Here is a 19440-nt window from a genome sequence, read left to right as displayed (position 1 = left end):
CTCCTATGATAGTAGAAACTGACTGCTTGGTAGCTGCCCAGATGTTACTTCAGAGCGATACCAACAGGTCACCATGTGGGGCCCTTGTATGGGAGATTAAGAGAGTGCTAGTGGAGGTAGGAGAACATGCGATCTCACATGTGGTCAGGAGCAGGAACAAAGTCGCCCATGCTCTAGCTCGCATGGGTCAGGTAGAGCAACGGACAGCAGTCTGGCTACGTAGCTCACCGGGAGAAATTGATATCATTTGTAATTCGGACTGTAATGATCCCACTTAATCAATGAAAGTTTTTCATTCGCAAAAAAAAGTACTATATTGAAATAGGAGCTCCCACTACTCCACGTCACCAGTCTACCACATCAGCAGTGCTCTGTGCTCCACCCACCCAGCCAGAAGACATGCATCCTTCCACCTATTGTACGCGTTCAATTTTAGTCTTCGGCAAACTGCCAACCAAATGTGAGCGTACATGCAACCCATTATTGCTCATCAAACCACGAGAAATTACTGCACACGGAAAAAAAGGAAACTGATTGAGGCATACCAGAAGTTCTACTCGAATTTTGCTCCGTGTCGTCTCCCCTTCCAAGTTCAATATCACGCATATCTTTTCCCCTACCTTGCATCTTTTCTTTCCCTTCTCCATCTCAGTCGCCACAATTGGATCGCTCCTCCATACCCACCAGCCATCGCCTCGCCAATCGCCATCTCCACCAGGTGATAATCTCGCCACCACTGCCCGCTCAGCGAAATTCATGGAGCGGTACTATTCAATGAATCCGGTGAGTTAGATGGTTGATTCGCCGCCCCTCCCTTGATTTGGCTTACCCCCTTCCCTGCCCCTCAACTCCCGAGCTGCAAATTCAGGCCGACGCTTTCATGGTCGTATTCATGATCTGTCGTCGCTGCTGCAAAGGGCATGCAATCAAGGATACATGAGGCATTGAGGCCCACGTCAAGGAGGCATATGGTGATGATTTCAACGAATTGGACCTAATCCTTGGGTGAATTCCCACAACCTTTGCTTAGTTATTTATGCCTAGCGTTATGATTTCTGATGTGGCCCTTCGCTTTGGGGTTGAATGTGCAGGGATTTACTGGTCGTGCCTTTGATCGATTGGGTTGGTCTGTTCCTGATATTCTTATCCGCGCCGGTAAACAATCTATTTACTTTGCACTCTTCTCCTGGAGTTGCTTTGTATCAACGTTTCCGCTTATTGCTTTTCAGTTCCTGATATTCTCGGTTCTCATGAAGATTACAGTGAAGCGTATTGTTCATACTTTAGTTTTTGATTGTGTATTTGGCTGAAAAAATTTCTGCCCTGAATGACTAATGAACTTCACGGAAATTGGAAGGTTATAGTTTCATACTAGCTTACCCCGTGTGGCGGCACGTCGCGCCCGTCGATACGGTGTGGTTATATGGATTATGTTTCTTCTTTGTAATAAGTGTTGTTATTTTAGGATGCCAGATGATCGCATGAAAAACTATGGATGTTGGAAAAAAAAGATGAGAGGATGATGCATGTGAACAAACAGGGGAATACACGATGACACATCTCTAGTAGGGATGATTTTTTTTGCCAAACGTGGTGCGAGTCATTGCCAGATTAGATCATCTGGTGTAGCCTCCCATTGGATTAGCTCCTATGATGAAGTAGTAGAGACACAAATAGTCGGAATTATATATACACCGTATGTAGTTAATAATTTTTTTCCTTCTTTCATACACTTTTTTTACTATCACCGAGAAATGACTGAGCCAAGCAGGTGGCCAATCTCGTGCACCGTCGCCAACTACTCTAGGGAAGCGATCGTGTCCAGCGACGTCAGGGACATGTCGCCGGCGGTCACCCATGCCTTTGAGGCGCCCAAGTGGAACCAGCTCGCCGGTGTGTCCGTCGGTCGTCGAACACCTCGCTGTCCCGTGGTGGACGTCCACAACCTCCACATGGTAGCGACAATGATGCAGTTTCTCGCTCAGCGGAGTAGCAGCGACGGAGGCTGGACGCAGCTCCTCCCCGGCAAGCTTGGAGGTGCAGCGTGGGGAGAGCCCGCGGGAAGCCACTCTGAACCTTGGAGCGCGGCTCCACAGCTCGTGATGTCTGAGCTTGTTCCGTACTGCACGTCGAAGAAAGGAGGAGCCTAGGAGGGAGGGGCATGCCCGGCGAGGCGGTAAACGAAGCTCATTTCCATCCCACATGAGAGAAGCGGAGAGAGGCTTGATGTTTTGCGCCGACGCTATTTCTCGGTGTGGTGCTTCGGTTGAGATTCAGGATGTAAATGGTCAGTCCGCTGGATGTTGTGGGACTGCCCGCACTGGCCACAACTTTTTATGTGGGATTACGCGGGAGCCCAGTTAATTTTTATGTGGGGCATGTGGCGTCCACATACTGCCGCATATATTTACAAAGCTTAGACTGGATAAGCTGACATACAAAGGATCATTGGAACTTCCACACTGACATACAAAGCATGTGGCGTCTGGAAGTATATACATATGTACAGGAAGTATGACAAAAACAAATGGCAGTAGATACAAAGTGAAAATGGCAAACAGTGGATAATATTAGCCCACATTGACGTAACGATCGCTACTAATTATCACTAGTGAGTTCGAGCTTCATTCAGTAGTCGCCTCTAGAATAACAAAATCCACAAAGCAGCGGCAACTTAACTAAAAACGCCTATCAAAGCAGCAGAAATATCTCCTGTATGTGAACAAAAAGGAATATGCAACACACTCCTCATCCTCCATATCCCAAAATTAACAGAAAGCACCTAGAGTCCTAGACTCAAAACGGCACCAAATGATAAAACTATCAGCTAAGAGCATCTTCCATTCTTTTGTCAGCTTTGTGTCGGGCGACCTTTGTACACCAAGCTATGCTCACTGGTCTTTCACTTGATTAATCGGAATCAGAATGGTCCCAGGATTGGCCTCATCTTCGGTCCACTCAACTGTTTTTTTCTCCAGACATCTCAACCTGCGGTCATTCAAGTTTATTAATAAATTATATAAGACATACAGTACTATCTACATGAAAAAGAAACAAGGATAAGAAGTAAGGAGGGTTCCTTAAATCATAAGCATACACCAGTGTGTATTTCCCTTCCCTAAAATGATTGTTAATCAACATTGTCGAGGAGGGAAGCAAAACCATCAAGGATAAAAAGTGCACATAGCTAGCACCGCAATCTTTAAAAAATGCAGATAGCTAGCAACAAATTCACAATAGGCAATGATCTTAAATTAATATTCTAACCAATAAGAGTCCTTAATGAGTATTATTGCGACCAGATCTTGATAGCATAATTGCAAGGATGATAAATACATACAAGTTAGCAGCATACACAATTTATACTCAGAGCGCAACTCGAAACTATGGACGTAAAAGAAACCAGATTTAACTCAAATGCTCCCCAAATTTACCCAAAGCTTGCTACAATTGAACAATTGATTAGCAATATTATGTAGTGCACACATACCTCAGTTAATAGTAGTGACCTTGATAAGGAGTATTGGCATGCTTATCATTACATCTAAACCAATCTTGAAGGCAGATTAAGGCTTCCACTGTCTCACTGCACAATCTACTTCTGTAATCGCTAATCAAACGCTTTCCGGAACTGAAAGCCGACTCTGACGATACGACGGAAGCTTGTACAACAAGAACATCACAAGCTGTACAAGAAAGGATGGGATACTTAGACGAGTGAAGATGCCACCATTGAAGAATGTTGAAATCCTCCGTGCGAGTGAATGTGTCTTCTTCTAAGTATCTGGCAAGCTCACTAGCAGTTTGGGGTTGCTTCTTATTCGAGTGTTGGTCCCAATCCGCCAACAGATCATTCTCTTCATTCACAACCTCATCAAATTTTTGTCGGGGTGCTGACTCATCCAATGCATCCGTCATTTGTGAAGAATATTCTTCGAAAAGGTTGTCAAGAACTTCTTTCACTGCAAGCAAGTGTCTTTCTACATCTGGACCAAAAGCTTGTTTTAGTCCAAACTCGATGAAGCAAATTTTAAATCGTGGACCAAGGATCACAGGAATACAGTTTGGCAAATATGATTCCATCCAATACTTATCAAACTTTTTTTTGCATCTCTCCAACCATTGCTCGAACGACTTCATCCTTTGTTGAAGCTTCCTTCTACAGCAATAACCTCACATTCCAGATTTGATGAAAGTACAAGTTTGAGGTAGAATAACTTGAACCAGAAAGTACATTGGTTTGAAATCCCTCCAAACAGCAGAAGTTAGCCTTCTTGTCTTGCGGACTGTTAATTGGCAAGCAAATAAAATGTCAACTCACAAGAACATTTTAAACTTGTAACTACATACAAGTGTAATTACAAAAGAGAAAAAACAAAGCCAACTCACCATGTGGATGATTAATTTTTGAGCCTCCAAATGGAGTAGTCACTGGAGAAGGGGATCCTAAGATAGATGGTGATCTCGCGGACGAATTTGCCCTCTCCTCCAATGGGGAACTTGCAATCCTCGCTGAGGGAGACCTGCCCCTTTTTGAGGCTGCAACTCTTGCTAGAAGACCAAGGGAAGATCTCCACGTGCTCGCCACCGGTGACCTTACCAATGGTGATCTTGTCGCTCTTTGACTATGTGTCATAGGTGGAGAATCTCGTCTCTAGATAACAAAACACAGAAAGTTCAGAACATGCTATCAATTTCAAGAAGGTATAAAAGCAGATTTGTGGTATAGAGTGAGGTTTAATAGAGAAATCTGGCAAGAAAAATGACCTGTAGCTCCTCTGTTGTAGCTCCTTGAACAAATTCAGAACAGTTCATTGAACGAGCATGTTTCCTCTTCCCCTGCAACTCCTCTTGGTTTTTCCTCTTCTTCTCTTGCTTCTTCCTCTTCTCTTCTCTCTTCTCTTTCCTCTTCTCTTCCAGGCTTTTCTTTCTCGTCTTATGCCTTCGTTTTTCCTTCCGCCTTTCTAATCAGTAACGCAAACACAGGGGGTCAAAAAAAAATCAAAGAATACAAGTAATGTCACGGGGAAACACATGAGGGCCAGATACTTACTTCCGTTCCTCATCGATAGCATTCCACACATGTTGTTCCTGCTCCATGGCTTCCCACTTTTCAGCTTGCTTGTCGATCATCAACACCATTTGGTCGTCGACATCACCCATGGTAACTTCCATCAAATCTGCATTGAATGTCCAATGAATGCTAAATTTAACTAGCAATCAGAACAAAATGGACGCAACCGTAGAATTGTTCTATTTGCTTTCTTCAGACACAATACAAGATTTCACCATTAACATACAAATTTAGCATACACTGAACTCCTATAGCGAGTAGTTACAGAGACATTCTAATTCTGACCGCCAGAGCAAGATATACTTTGATATTTTTACAATTAATATCTGGAAATACAAGAACGATTACAATTAATATTCACACGCCAGTGTGATACGTATTGTACAACTTGTTTAGAATTCAGAGAGATGTTTTTACAGGTGCAATGCTCTTGCAACTAGTTTCGTACGAATCACAACGACGTTTTGCTAGCTGCTCCTCTGACTAATTCCTTTTTATAGACCATTCTACCTACTCCAAATAATTTCTCGGTTCATGCATTGATTGTTCTGCAAAAACATGCATCGGGATACATGTGGCAGCGTGAGGAAGCTTTCATTCAAATCATCAAATGATCGCCAGAATCCGCATGCTATATGGAAATACCCTGTAATGTACTTGCCTGTACACTCTTGATAAAGTCAATGGCCACCACACCCCCCTGCCTTGGTCCCCATAATCCAGAAATATATGGACAGCAGTAAGTAACGAACGCTAATCTACTAGAAGATTGTACAGTAGTATCGGGCAAAGATAACCAAGAACCATCTAATTCGTCACCTGGAGTAGTACGCGTATAGTCGTGTTTGCATTGCCCACTCATCACTATACAGCCAAATTAGAGTAGTGCATAGCTTGGCACTGTCCGCATCTGTACTAGGATCTTTTGGTCCTTCGATCTTAAGTAAGTACCACTAAATAGTCTTTAATTGTGCTGTTCCTCTGATATACAGAGAGATTCTAATTCTGACCGCGAGAGCAAGAGATTCGTATGAAACTAGTTGTAAGAGCATTGCACCTGTAAAAACTTCCCTCTGAATTCTAAACAAGTTATACAATACGTATCACACTGGCATGTGGATATTAATTTACAGTTCATAACAATATATCAATTAACAAGGTTGCGGCCACAAGGGAGTGGACCAAGTACTATCTCAAGTACCTAACAAATGCCGGACGGCGGATTCACAATAAATTGCAGAGAAGCTCATCGTCTATAAATTCAGCAAGCTACTCACATCCACACATAATAGTAATATCTAACAGGCTACTCACATTCAGTATAGCTGATGCACAACAAAACATGGATCACAACTGGTGTAGCTGATTCACATCAAGCAATTGAAGAAGACATGCCTGGCCCCTTGGGGTAGAATAGGAGGAGGGGGGATTTTGCATACCTTGGGGTAGAATAGGAGGAGGCGGGGGAGCAGGGGCCGAAGAGGCCATCACCGGGATCGGGGAGGGAGCAGCCACGCAGGGCTCGGCTTGGTCCCCGGCTATCCCCTTTGACGGCGGCGGAGGAGCAGGAGCTGAAGAGGGTGTCGGCAGGATAGGGGAGAGAGCAGAGGAGTCATCCTCGCAAGGCTTGGCTCGGTCGCCGGCGATGTCCTTGGACGACGGCCTCTTCGAGAAACACGAAGGCGACAACGGCTCCATGGGATTGGAAGCGGGAGGTGGTGCCGCACCACTGTTGCGGTGGAGATGGCGGCGACGGCGCCCTAGCCTAGGGCATGGGGTGACTAGGGAAGGACACGAAGGGGGGATTGTGGACTGCCGCTGGCTCGATGGGCTTTTCTGGGCTATCCACTTGCGCCGTTTAATTTTTCTGGGTGTCCACAAATGCCACATAACGTTTTTTTGGTGGATGGCATATGTGGGACTAATGGGACCCAGCGCCACTTACATCCTGAGTTGAGATGCGAAAGCGAGTGATGACCACAGAGAAGAGGAAGGAGCGATTTAGATGCTTATGGCGGTGGACGATTCAACAGAAATCTTCCGGAAAACACCTCGATCATCAAGGGCGGCAAGCCGCAGAGGCATCCAAAAGAAGAAGAGATAAGGACGGAGAAGTAAGCGGTGAGGCAGATAAGAATGTAACGAAAGCGGTGGATTGGACGGGGTGCATGCAGCGCACATGCGAGGGAGACGGAAAGAATGTCCCGTATCTGGCCTAGAATTGCGCCCGAGAGGTGCGGTGGCTGTCTAGGCCATATCCCTTTGTCGTCTTGTAATTGGATATAGTTACCCGTCCCGCTGCCTGTGCATGTGCCTTGTAACTGGACATAGTTGCACATGCCCCGATCACCGCTTCATCAGACTGCTATTGGTCGGCCGCATATCCAAGCAATGTGTTTCGATTGGTCTGCATGCATGCGGTGACTGGTTTGCCCACATTCCTTTGTTGAGCATCGGTTTGCTTGTTTCTTGTCTGTTTCTGACGACGACGAAAGCAAAACTGCAAACCAACACACCGCATGGCCGACTTAGTTACAACATAAACGGCTAGAAGCACACAACAGTGAAGCAAGCACGTTAAAAAAATTTAGCCGATGCATATACGCCCACACATGCATTTGTACACAGCCATATCCCAAAAAAATGCACGCGTCAACAGCCCAAACGCCCATAGGTTGCTTTCAAGATCAAAAATCATCAGAACCAAAATCGCTAAAGACACCCCAAGTGCACACGGGGAAATGCGAATCAGTTAACAAAATTTTCATCGAAGACCTACGGCCACCGCGTGATTCTACACAGTAATCTATCAAAATAATACACATGTCGCCATTCCAGCTGATCAAGAAGTCACTTTCACACAAGTGGGTAAACCTGGAGGCAAAAACTTTTTGAGATATAGTGGTTTTGGTATATGTTTTAGTTATGCGTCTATGTTTGAAAATAAAATGCTCATGATCATTTGGTTATAGAGATCTGTTTTCCTTCTCTGTTGTTTTAATGTTCTGCAATTATTCTTCAACGGTTTCGAGCCTTCAGATTTTCAAATGAAACCTCATTTGTAGTTAAGGTGCTCCAAAGGTGAGATTTTGACGCAAACCTCATTGTTTTTCATCTGTGTTCTTTAAATATTGTAGCCACGAATAAGTAGTTATTTTGGATGAGATGTCTAGGTGCATTTCCAAGCCTGATCTAAAGGTATTCTACAATTTCTAAAATATTGTACTCGGTAGTATCTTGCACTTTCTTTCTCACAGTTGCTTACTGTTTCACCTTCCAAAATTTCTTCTGATCGTTCAGTAAACTTCTCCTAATTCCAAATCTGCAATGAATAGATTCCGAGCAAAAGAGATAGAGAGCGGTGCGAGGTCAATACAATTTTCATGAATAGTTGATGCAAATGTTCCTTGGTGTTAATTTATTCATAGTACACAACAATTAAAGACATCTTCATTCATTATTTTGATAGTAATCTTAGAGTCTTGATTGTTCTTTTCACTAATGGATATCTAGATATTTTGGCAGAGCAGATAAATCCTTCATCCCAGATTCGTGTAGAACATCAAGATAAAGTGATTATGTGTAAGCCTTTAAGACGGGTTCCAAAAATCAATCAAATTATAGGGAAATATTTTCTCACATTCATTCCAGTCCCTAAGCCTACTCACGTAGGTCGATAACATGAGTTCGGAACCCCTCTGTATGGGATGAAATACATGTGTATGGTGTGAATGTTGAATGTGCAATTTATTGTAACATTCCTGATAATGTTGCATTTACCTAACATTTGAGCTCACATTAACCAAGCATATGAGTTATTTGTACTTCAGCCTAGCTAATATGTGATGTTTCTGACATTTTCCATTTTGATTTTCTTCCTTTTCCTTTATTGTGCTCATCTCTATGTAATATCTAATTTTGGATTCATTTTCTAGATAGCTTACCACATATGGTATTTGGTTGCCTAAAATATGATTTCGACTACATGTGCCACAGTAATGCGCGGGGTTTCATCTAGTTTCTGTTAAAGATACCAACTAACAAGAAAAAGCAACATCACAACTCCATCATCTAGCGCCTGAGAGCACATGAGTAGAACCGGGAATATTTAACCAAAAACTACCACAATTCGTGGAACTATGTCCATAAACTACCACTTTACGGTTTTGTCCCGAAAACTAACCATTTTTTTATTAATTTGTGACTAAAAACTACCATGTGAGTAAATCAACTGATTCAGTCATTTTAAACACGAATATGACAGGCCTGGCCCGCATGTAAGTGCTGACATGGTATCGTAAGTCAACACCGTTTGTTTGACCGTTAAATCCGGCCGCCGGAGTGCAGCGCCCCTGCACTCCCCACGCCGCAGGCGGCGCATGCCTCTCTTGCACGCCCCCGTCGACTCCAACGACGGGCAGGGAGCGGGGCACCCGCGGGCGAGCGCGACGGGGCCAGGCGCGCGACCACGGGCGAGCGACCATGGGTGTGGCCATGGGCACGACTAGGGGCGCGGCGGCTAGCGGCGCGACGACGAGCGCGCGGCCACTGGGCTCGGCTACGGGCGCCCGGCCATGGGTGCGGCGGTCAAGCGCGCCACGGGGGCTCGACGAGGGGCGCAGCGGCCAAGCGCGCGCAGCCAGGGGGCTCGGCTAGTCGCGCTGCCATGGGAGCGCGGCCACTGGGCTCGGCCAGGCATGCGGCCGCGGGCAGGGGCGCCGCCACGGGAGCGCGGCCAAGGGCACAGCCACGGGCGTGGCCACGGGTGCAGACTACACGGGCGGGCGGCCACGGTCCTGCAGCCATGGGCACGGCCACGGACGCGTACTCCGGTCACAGCTGTCGAGCTCCTTCTGCGCGGCCGTAGAGATTCTTTCGATGGCAGCAAGCTCCTCCTGGGTGGCCGTCGAGCTCCTGAGCGAGCGTTCGCACGTGCCGGTGCACAACAAGTGTTCGATAAAATGTCTATATGCCACTTAACAGTCAACACAACCGGTCAAACAACCGAATGCCCTGTCAGTCCTGACAAGTGGTCCCATCTTGTCATAATTAGGTTTATTTTTTTCTTAATCAGTCATCAAGTGGATGTGGTAGTTTTTAGTCACGGATTAGCAAAAAAATGGTAGTTTTCAAAATAAAATCATAAAGTGGTAGTTTGTAGGCACGGTTTCACGAATTGTGGTAGTTTTTGGTTAAATATACTCTAGAACAGGAGACACAAGTAGACTCCAACTTTATATTAGAGGACCAAGCACTAGGAAACTTAGGAGGAAACCACAAACCAAACGCTGGACAATAGGAGAACATCAAAAGAGAACTGAGGCATCCATGCGCAAAAAAAGACCCCCCTCCACCCAAGAGTTGATGGTCACTAGGTTGAGTCGCCGATGAAGATCTGCAGCCACTGATCTGAAGAAGGCCAGGACATCACCCTTATGAAGTGCGGAACACCGCACCTGTTGCCTGATCTATGAGCTTTGCTTCCAGCAACAACACCTTTTTGATTTTTCTCCTTTATTTGTAAGATCGACTAACTCAGCATCCAATGTTACCTCGTGATATTTATTGGAATTGTGGATCTTGGAGATATGTAACTATAACCTCACGCAAGCCATTTGTGATGTACAACTAAGGAGAAAACTCCTCTATCACCCCGACATATCCAGCCATCATTGTGTGGGGTTACTTGCACACCTGCTGCATGATCGTACCTCCAAGGGATGAAAAGAAAAAGGAATTTTTTTTGCTTCTCTTTCAACTTTTCGGCCCACACAACACTAGATGTACATACCCACGCGAACGTGTAACTGCTATTGCACTTACCGAAGAGGTATACAACTATAGTTGTGTGCTGGGCAGTGGCGGAGGCAACGTCCAGCGACCCTGGGCACTTGCCCGGGCTCGCTGGCTCCTCGACAGCAGCACTCGATCAATTAACAAAGGCCTAAACTTGTTCGCTAGCTTCCTTTACCTGGACAAAAAAAAATTGGACCTTATTTTCTCAATAGTTCATAGCCCCAACAGGCAACCGTACGACAGTCTGCAGCCCAGCCAACTTCACGACGTGAGGGAATTACACACGTACGTACGGTGGTTGGAACGATCGCTCCAAGCCTGAAACTCCTGCCTCTCAACAGCCGCCGAGCGTAGGGACTGGTCGACCGGGGCGGCGGCTGGCCTAGAGCCCTACTGGCCTAGACGGCGAGACGGGGCTACGCAGGACCGGCGGCAAGCGGATATCGGGCGTCCAGGCAATCCTACTCCTTCCTCTCCTCATGATCGCATCTTTAAATCTGAAAAGTGATTTGGCAATCTGCCATGAACCAATAGATTTAGGGCTTAAATCCAGGTAATGTTTCAATGACGGCTTTAAGGAATTTATGTAGTTGATGTGTAAGTAGTTCTGTACTATTGTTACTTTTTTTCTGAAAGATTGTACTATTGTTTCTTATTGTAGCTCATTTTCTTATTTACTTGTGTGACAACTAACTTCAAATTTTATCATTAAATTTCAGAGATGAGGAGGTTTTTGTTAGTACAACAAGCACTGAAAATGTAATGATGTCTAACCGGAAATAGAAGTTGAGCTGTTGAGGCACAACATGAAATGTGAATGGTGTCCATCTGACCATCTCTATTCTTGCAAGTTTTCAAGATTTAATATATTCACATCTCACAACTTAACTACAAATCCATTTTCTATCTTGTAGTGCCTTCTAGGCTTTGGCAACACGGCGATTTTGCCCCTACGCAGGGCTGATTGTATTTCTTTCTTTTGGCAAAAATAAACAATTGAGATATACTTTTGACCGTGGTGAAAGAAATTGCAATATCACGACATCTAGTCTGGTACGGAAAGCTTTACTTTTGTTGGCTGTGAGTTTACCTCTATGCAAGGCTAGTTATTTATCTTTTGTTGTCAAGTCTCAAATTTATTTGGTCTATGAAATAGATATTGATATGTTATATATTAGTTCACTTTAAATTACATTCTTTGTGACTATTATGTTTTTGGTTTCACTTCATAATTAATATGGATTTGTCATTCAGAATTTTGGTGGTATATTATATGTTGTGTATCTGAATACCTTATTTTTGATTTTTTTTTATTATACAGTTAGACTAAACTTGCCCAGGCTTCACGGAAGTGCTGGCTCCGTCACTGGTGCTGGGCATGTATGTATAATGTACAACTAAGGGGAAACGTTTGCATGAGCACTGCATCTGCCTGCCTGTTGAGGTGGCAGATTTGAGATGGTGTTGTTGCAACTGATTAATGCAATTGAAATTCAAATGGTTCATGTTTGTGCTGGCGGCGTACTTTGCCAGCCTGCCTGCCGTTGCAGATTCAAACATTTTGCGCTCGGCTGGTCTGACCAAATGACCATGCCATGCCAGCTTTAATTTGGTGCAAAAAGTCTACTACTACTAATTGGTTGGCACGTTGTGCTTTATGGCACAATACAATACACACTTGTGAAATGCGTGGAACAGAGAAGTCTGAAGAGTTGCAGCAGAGCAAGTACAGCAGGGCTCGATGGGCGCCTGTGTGAGCAGATGCTATCCCTGCTCTTCTCCCTCTCCCACCGCCGGTGACGATGGCCACTCCTTGTCTTTGTGCGGCGGCGGCTCTCCGTCTCCGACCGCGAGGAGCGCCGCAAAGCACGCCGTCGCCTTGCACCCGCTCCCACTCGCCTCCACTTCTCCTGCCGTCTCCACATCAACCTCCTCCTCCTCCTTGCTGTCGGCCGCAACAAGCTCATCCATCTCCATGGCCACCACCTCCACCTCCTCCTCGGCTGCAACGAGTCATTCCTCCTTTTCCTCCTCCTCGTCGTCAGGTACAGGTCCCTTCTCGGCTGGATACCTCAAGGTCCACGCCTGCAGGGACATGGACAACATGGAGGTCGTCGTGCTCGATCCCGACAGCAACAACCGGAAGAAGAAGAAGCTCCCCCGGCCAGCCTCCGCCGCTCGACGTCCACTGTTGTTGCCAAGAACGCCCCCGTCTCTGTCCGTGGTCATATCTCCGACGAAGAAGAAGCATGGCACCAGCAGCAACAACCGCCGTATAGCTCCGGCGACGACAGCGGCAGCGAGGCGTGTGCGGCCGCTGCCCCCTCGAGCGCCGCCTTCGAGAACAGTGGTAGGAGGCTCGGCGTCTTGCAAGAACAAGAAGAGGCCTTCGTCGTCGCCTTCTTCTTCCTCGTCGTGCCGATCAGCAGCAGATTCAGCCGGGAGGAGGAGGAGCGCCGGGGCAACGGCGGGCCACGCCGGCGGTGGGGGTGGCGAATTGGTGGATGACCTCAACAACCCCCTCATGTCAATGGACTGCTTCATCTTCCTCTGACCTTGTTCTTATCCATTTCTCACCATGCATGCATCTACTGTAATTGTCGTATGAATCGAATCTGTATCTTCTTCTCCCTTCCCCTCGATTGTGTGATTTTTAAGTATGTATGCAGTAGCAGTAACTGGCTGGTTTTGTAATCAGTTTGTTAGTAGAACTTGTCATGAACTACATATATTTGTTGTTCCTATTATCTCGTCATCTTCTTTCCAGTTTCATTCTTCTTTGGTGACGCCTTTTCTCCCTCCCAGGAATTCTTCTCTTCAAGCCTGGCAAGAATAATACTATTAATTGTTTTGACCCTGAACTTGCTACATTCTTCTCAGCATGCTACAGATAGGCAAAAGTGCATAACCCAAGTGGCACACTGCATGTGCATCCAGGGGAGTTTTTTGATTTTTTTCGAAGTTTTTTTTCAAAATGTTTTATCTCTTGAATCATTTTCATCGTTGGATTTCTCGCGTCGAGATCTCGGAAACTAGATCTCATGTTAATAGGTTTCACAAAAAGACCAAAAGAAAAAAACTCAGAGCCGAAAGCAGGGCTTTTCCTCACTTTTTCCCCCTTTCGAGAGGCATAGTTGTGTTCTGGAAGAAAATCTGTGTGTCCACGAGAAGCAAATATGTGCTTCTTGCGGAAGCAAAAAAACATGTTTTGTTTTTGGAAAATGTTTGGAGACGGTGCGCCGGCGGAAGCTTCGGCCGGTCCAGTCCACGCGCGCACGCGCGACCCACTCGCGAGCAACCACATGGCGCGGTGGACCCAAGTTGACTAGTCCTCCTGCGTTATCCCGCGGATCTCGCCTCATCCCCGCCTCGCAGCTCCGCGGATCTCGCCCCCATCCTCGTCTCCTGCCTCCATCACTGTAATGCTTGAGTAGCTCGCCGTCGGCCATGGAAGATCGAATTCCCGCGCGGCCATGGATGTAGATCTCACCCCGCCAAGCTTACAACCCCGTTCACATTGGATGCAGCAAGGCCGTTGACCAATCCCATCCCTGGCGGTTGCAACTCCCACGCGCCTTGTGCTTCTGCCTCGCCGCCGACGAGCCAGGTGGCGATATATGGCGACACCAGAGGCTTCTGCAGAAACCGTCGCACCCCCTCATGTTGCAACCGTTTACAAAAAAGCTTCATCCCCTTTGATGGAAAGCTTCAACTGAATGTTGAGAAAGCTACAAAGCTGTCAGCGCCATCGCCGGAAAGCTACAACCGTTGACATGAAATGATACAACCTTCAATGAAAAAAGCTTCAACCGAAACGACACAAAAAGCCTTGACCAAGTGCTGCTAAAAAGAAAATAGCTACAACCATTGATAGAAAAGCTTCAACTGTAGTTGGAAAAAGCTCCAATCATGAGAGAGAAAGCTACAACTAGACACTATGCAAATAAAAAAAAGTTGCAGCTGCTTAGAAATGCTTCACTTGTATGTGTGAAAAGCTTCAACCGGCGACCGGCGAGGGGGAAAGCCACGAGCGGTGCCAGGTGTGGGCATGTTGGATATGCTACATTTTTTGTGTGTTGGAACCGGCATTTTCTTTTGCTACGACAGTGTGACATTTTTGCTTCAACCACGTGGATTTTTGCTATTACCGTCCATAGTTTTTGCTACATCCATTTTTTCACGACGGCGAGATGCCGATGGTGGGTTTCCGTGAATTCCGGCGGCGAGATCCAGCACGGGGGCAGGGGCGGATGCTGCAAACCGATCGACAGCGAGCTGCATTGGGCTCGTGGCGAGCTGCAACCTCGACCGGCGAGGCATGGCGGCGACCACGCGGGGCTACACCCCAATGCCGGATGTGCTACAGATGCGCCTCGTTTTTTAGCCGGAGCCGACGCCCGCGGGGTGCTTTATGGCCACCACGACGAGCAGGGATGAGGGTGCGGCGAGCGGGGATGAGGGCGCGGGCGTGCTCGCTGCGGGGGAGAGAGAGAATCGGGGGGATTTGACCCATGCGGGAGAAAGGAGAAGGAACAGATCTGATGGCCCACCTCGCGCAGATCGGATGGCTGCTAGCTGATCGGACGAAAGTTTCGGCTGGTGTGCCGGCGTAGAGTGCTGCCCTTTGTTTTTATTTTTCAAGAAGAAAGTAAATCTGTTCTTCTCATGAAATAATTAAATCAAATGTCTTTTTTCCTTTTTGGAGAGGCATAGCTGTGTCTCTCACGGAAATAAATTTGTGCCTTCATGAAAAGCAAATATGTGACTCTCGTGAAAGAATGACATGTGTTTTCCCTTTTCGTGAGGCATAACTATGCCTCCTGTGGAAGCAATTTTTTTCCTTTTTTCTTTCCAAGAGTCACATCACGGAAGCAAATATCTACCTCCACAAAAAGAAAAAAAACATTTTTCTCTCCAAACCCTATGAAAAACCGGGCAAAAATGAAAATGCTGAAAAACAAGACAAAAAACTATCTAAAAGCTGAAAACGCATATAGAAAAATAAAAACCAAAATCCCGAGGGAGCATCCAGCATGTGACATGTGTCAGCGTGGCTAAGAGCATGTCACTTGACGCGCTCTCAGCCCACCAAAGTAAACCCTTGCGGGGCTCCCACAAAGTGCTTTTGCTATTTGCCGCATGTTGCAGCAATGTCGCCGCAACGCATAGGCACCGCTCGATATCGAGCACACTGGACCGGCCCATTTTGTAGCTATACGGGAAGCTTTCAGTTTCTGGTTTTGGGAACATTCTGGAGGTTTCCAGCAAGGTTTTCCCGGTTTTGGGAAGGTTACTGAACAAATTCTTATGTTTTCCTTTCTATTTTATTTCCTTTTTCTTTTACTGTTTCATTTTCCTTTTTTTCTTTTCCAAGTTTAAATTTTTCCCAACAAATGTGCAGAAAGTTTAATAACGTTTGCATTTTCCAAAATTTATTCATTTTTACGAGAAATGTTCCTGCTCTTAAATTTTGCTCAGAAATTCCAAAAAGTTTAGAATTTAAAATTGGTTTTCTTCAAAAATGTTTGAAAATTCAGAAAATTTAGAATTTCAAAATTTCCAAAAATGTTCACATATTTTCATTTTGTCCAGAAATTGAAAAAAAATGTGAATTTTGGAATACATTTCGCGATTTGTTCAAAAAAGTCTATGATTTGTTCTCTAAAATAACTGGACGATCGAAGACATGACTTCTTTGTGGGATTGATCCCTCCGGTTCACATACTTTTTTGTGGGATGTTTTTCTTTTGGAAATTAGTGTTTAAGTTTTGTCGCTGACGTTTGTTTCTTTAGTATCAGGCTGCAAATCTTTCAGTAGAGTGAATTGGTTCTGATGGCAGCAGCGCGGGCGGATGTGCCGCTGGTCGTGGGTTCGACGCTCACCTCGTGCGTTCACTTCTTGTTGATTTTTCACTGCACCCTACTGCAAATGGGCCGGCCCCGGTCAGCTATCCCCTGTGCGAATCCAAGACTCTTTGCGGGTTTGCGGGCCCAACGCACATATACCGCTGGATGCGTGCGGCTGAAACGATGGAGGCTGGAGCTAACTAATTAAACACCCCCCCCCCCCCCCCCGACGCTCACCTCGTGCGTTCACTTCTTGTTGATTTTTCACAGCACCCTACTGCAAATGGGCCGGCCCCGGTCAGCTATCCCCTGTGCGAATCCAAGACTCTTTGCGGGTTTGCGGGCCCAACGCACATATACCGCTGGATGCGTGCGGCTGAAACGATGGAGGCTGGAGCTAACTAATTAAACACCCCCCCCCCCCCCCCAAAGTCCATATTTTTATTTGGAGAGCTCTATACGGAATTGTGCCCTGTTACTGTAATTTAGCGAATAGACACATTAAAACTCCAATGACTTGTCCGGTGTGCAAGGTAGATCCTGAAGACCTTAAGCACATGTTATTTATATGTGGCAGAGCTAGAGAGGTATGGGAGGAACTCGGCCTAGGTGCGAATGTGGCCGCAATTGCTGAGCAGCATATGTCTGGTTCATTGATACTTGATGAGATAATATGTTCCAATTTACCTGGTGGTGTCTCGTTCCAGGGCCCAACGCACATATACCGCTGGATGCGTGCAGCTGAAACGGATGGAGGCTGGAGCTAACTAATTAACCCCCCCCCCCCCCAAAGTCCATATTTTTATTTGGAGAGCTCTATACGGAATTGTGCCCTGTTACTGTAATTTAGCGAATAGACACATTAAAACTCCAATGAATTGTCCGGTGTGCAAGGTTGATCCTGAAGACCTTAAGCACATATTATTTATATGTGGCAGAGCTAGAGAGGTATGGGAGGAACTCGGCCTAGGTGCGAATGTGGCCGCAATTGCTGAGCAGCATATGTCTGGTTCATTGATACTTGATGAGATAATATGTTCCAATTTACCTGGTGGTGTCTCGTTCCAGGGCCCAACGCACATATACCGCTGGATGCGTGCAGCTGAAACGGATGGAGGCTGGAGCTAACTAATTAAACCCCCCCCCCCCCCCCCCAAAGTCCATATTTTTATTTGGAAAGCTCTATACGAAATTGTGCCCTGTTACTGTAATTTAGCGAATAGACACATTAAAACTCCAATGACTTGTCCGGTGTGCAAGGTAGATCCTGAAGACCTTAAGCACATGTTATTTATATGTGGCAGAGCTAGAGGTATGGGAGGAACTTGGCCTAGGTGCGAATGTGGCCGCAATTGCTGAGTAGCATATGTCTGGTTCATTGATACTTGATGAGATAATATGCTCCAATTTACCTGGTGGTGTCTCGTTCCAGGGAGAAAATACAGTGGAATTGGCTATGGTTGTGTGTTGGTATATCTGATGGGAATGACGTCAAGTGTCCCATGATAAAGAGATTGGTATGTCAGCACGATCGTCTCTACAGATTAGGGGTATCGTTGCTAACTGGGTAGCAGAAAAGAAGCTAGTTCCTCCACGACAGACTAGATGGTCTAGACCAGCATCAGGCTGTATAAAGTTTAATGTTGATGCTTCATATCATGTTGACTCAGGTGCAGGGCTAAGTGGTGCTATTTTACGAGATTCGAAGGGAGGTTTTGTTGCAGCGGCCATAGAATATAAACCGAATGCAATGGACGCTCCAACGATGGAGGCGTTTGCGCTATTATTGGGACTACGACTTGCTGAGGAGATGGGCATTTTTTTTTGTCCATTAAGAGTGATTCTATGGAGATTGTTCAAACTATCCAGAATCCGGATGACTACCGGGCGTCAGGTGCGATAATTACCGACGATTGTCGAAGGTTGATGAGTTCTTTCGGCAAGGCGACAATAAATCATTGTGTGCGTGATGTAAACGAGTGCGCTCATACTATTGCTCGTTTTAGTTTCTTGGGTCAGGAGTCAAGGGTGTGGCTTGATAAACCTTCCGATTTCCTGATTCCGCTTATTGTAAAGGATATGATTATGAATTAAATATAGTTGCCGAAAAAAATTAAACAGTGTGCCAATGTTGGGTATGTAATATGGTGACAAAGGAAGGAGGCGGTGAAGGGCGAATCTGTGGCGGATCCTCGGCCTTTGTGATTCAGGCACTAATTTCAAATTTTGGAGCTGTTTCCTATTCCAGCAAACCACATGAAATATTGTGAGAAAAGCCAAGCCGAGGATGCTATAAACTAAATGTTGATGCTACTTTCAATCAAGATGGTACGGGTGATGTTGGCGCCGTTATATGTAATAGCGCATGTGAGGCTGTTGCAGGAGCGGCCAGCCCTGTTCAGATGATCTTAAATGCTGCCTCGGCGGAGGTCCTCGCCCTGCTAAAAGGTCTAGAGCTAGTTGAGTAATTGGGCTGCACTCATATCACATGTGAGTCTGATTGTTTGGAGTTAATCAACGCGTGCAATGGAGAGCTGGAGATCTTTGATCCTTATACTGCAACCTTAGCTGACTGTTTTGTAAGAGCTAGGATGATCAATGAAGTTATTTTCAAACACAACCCGAAGGAAGCTAATCGAGTTGCTCACAATCTGGCTAAGCATTCTTATGGTACTCAATCTTCTTTTAAATGGGATGGAGATCCACCAGTTTCATTCTTTCTT

The 19440-nt window shown here is 45.9% G+C and overlaps 2 protein-coding genes and 1 long non-coding RNA gene across 3 annotated transcripts; 2 read left to right on the top strand and 1 right to left on the bottom strand.

Annotated features, from left to right (window-relative positions):
• Window positions 1-515: 515 nt before the first annotated feature.
• On the top strand, window positions 516-1628 carry LOC125540998 (uncharacterized). Its single transcript, XR_007297419.2, has 3 exons — window positions 516-783; window positions 869-1005; window positions 1092-1628. It is a non-coding gene; the product is annotated as an uncharacterized LOC125540998 (long non-coding RNA).
• A 2545-nt stretch (window positions 1629-4173) lies between these two features.
• Window positions 4174-6772, bottom strand: LOC147983836 (uncharacterized). The gene is made up of 5 exons (XM_087539606.1): window positions 6514-6772; window positions 5054-5180; window positions 4768-4960; window positions 4390-4654; window positions 4174-4286 (listed from the first exon to the last, which is right to left on the bottom strand). The coding sequence occupies exons 1-5, from the start codon at window positions 6770-6772 to the stop codon at window positions 4174-4176; spliced, it is 957 nt and encodes a 318-aa protein (XP_087395732.1).
• Window positions 6773-12548: 5776 nt separating this feature from the next.
• LOC147983835 (uncharacterized) lies at window positions 12549-13573 on the top strand. Its single transcript, XM_087539605.1, has one exon. The coding sequence runs from the start codon at window positions 12612-12614 to the stop codon at window positions 13422-13424; it is 813 nt and encodes a 270-aa protein (XP_087395731.1). The 5' UTR covers window positions 12549-12611; the 3' UTR covers window positions 13425-13573.
• The last annotated feature ends 5867 nt before the right edge of the window (window positions 13574-19440 follow it).

Source organism: Triticum urartu, chromosome 2A, assembly GCF_056163025.1.
Source record: "Triticum urartu cultivar PI428250 chromosome 2A, HENAU_Tu73, whole genome shotgun sequence".
In the NCBI taxonomy this organism is placed as follows: domain Eukaryota; kingdom Viridiplantae; phylum Streptophyta; class Magnoliopsida; order Poales; family Poaceae; genus Triticum; species Triticum urartu.
The sequence above is the reverse complement of the archived record's forward strand: the minus strand, read 5'-3'. Positions and strand labels throughout refer to the sequence as shown.

Bases quoted from the DNA above. Each gene is read 5' to 3' on its own strand.
- LOC147983836 (XM_087539606.1), bottom strand. From the start codon at position 6,772: ATGGAGCCGTTGTCGCCTTCGTGTTTCTCGAAGAGGCCGTCGTCCAAG. The intron at 5,181-6,513 runs GTATGCAAAATC...CATTCAATGCAG, and splicing joins TCCTCCTATTCTACCCCAAG to ATTTGATGGAAGTTACCATG. The intron at 4,655-4,767 runs GTCATTTTTCTT...TTTGTTATCTAG, and splicing joins CTACAACAGAGGAGCTACAG to AGACGAGATTCTCCACCTAT.
- LOC147983835 (XM_087539605.1), top strand. From the start codon at position 12,612: ATGGGCGCCTGTGTGAGCAGATGCTATCCCTGCTCTTCTCCCTCTCCC.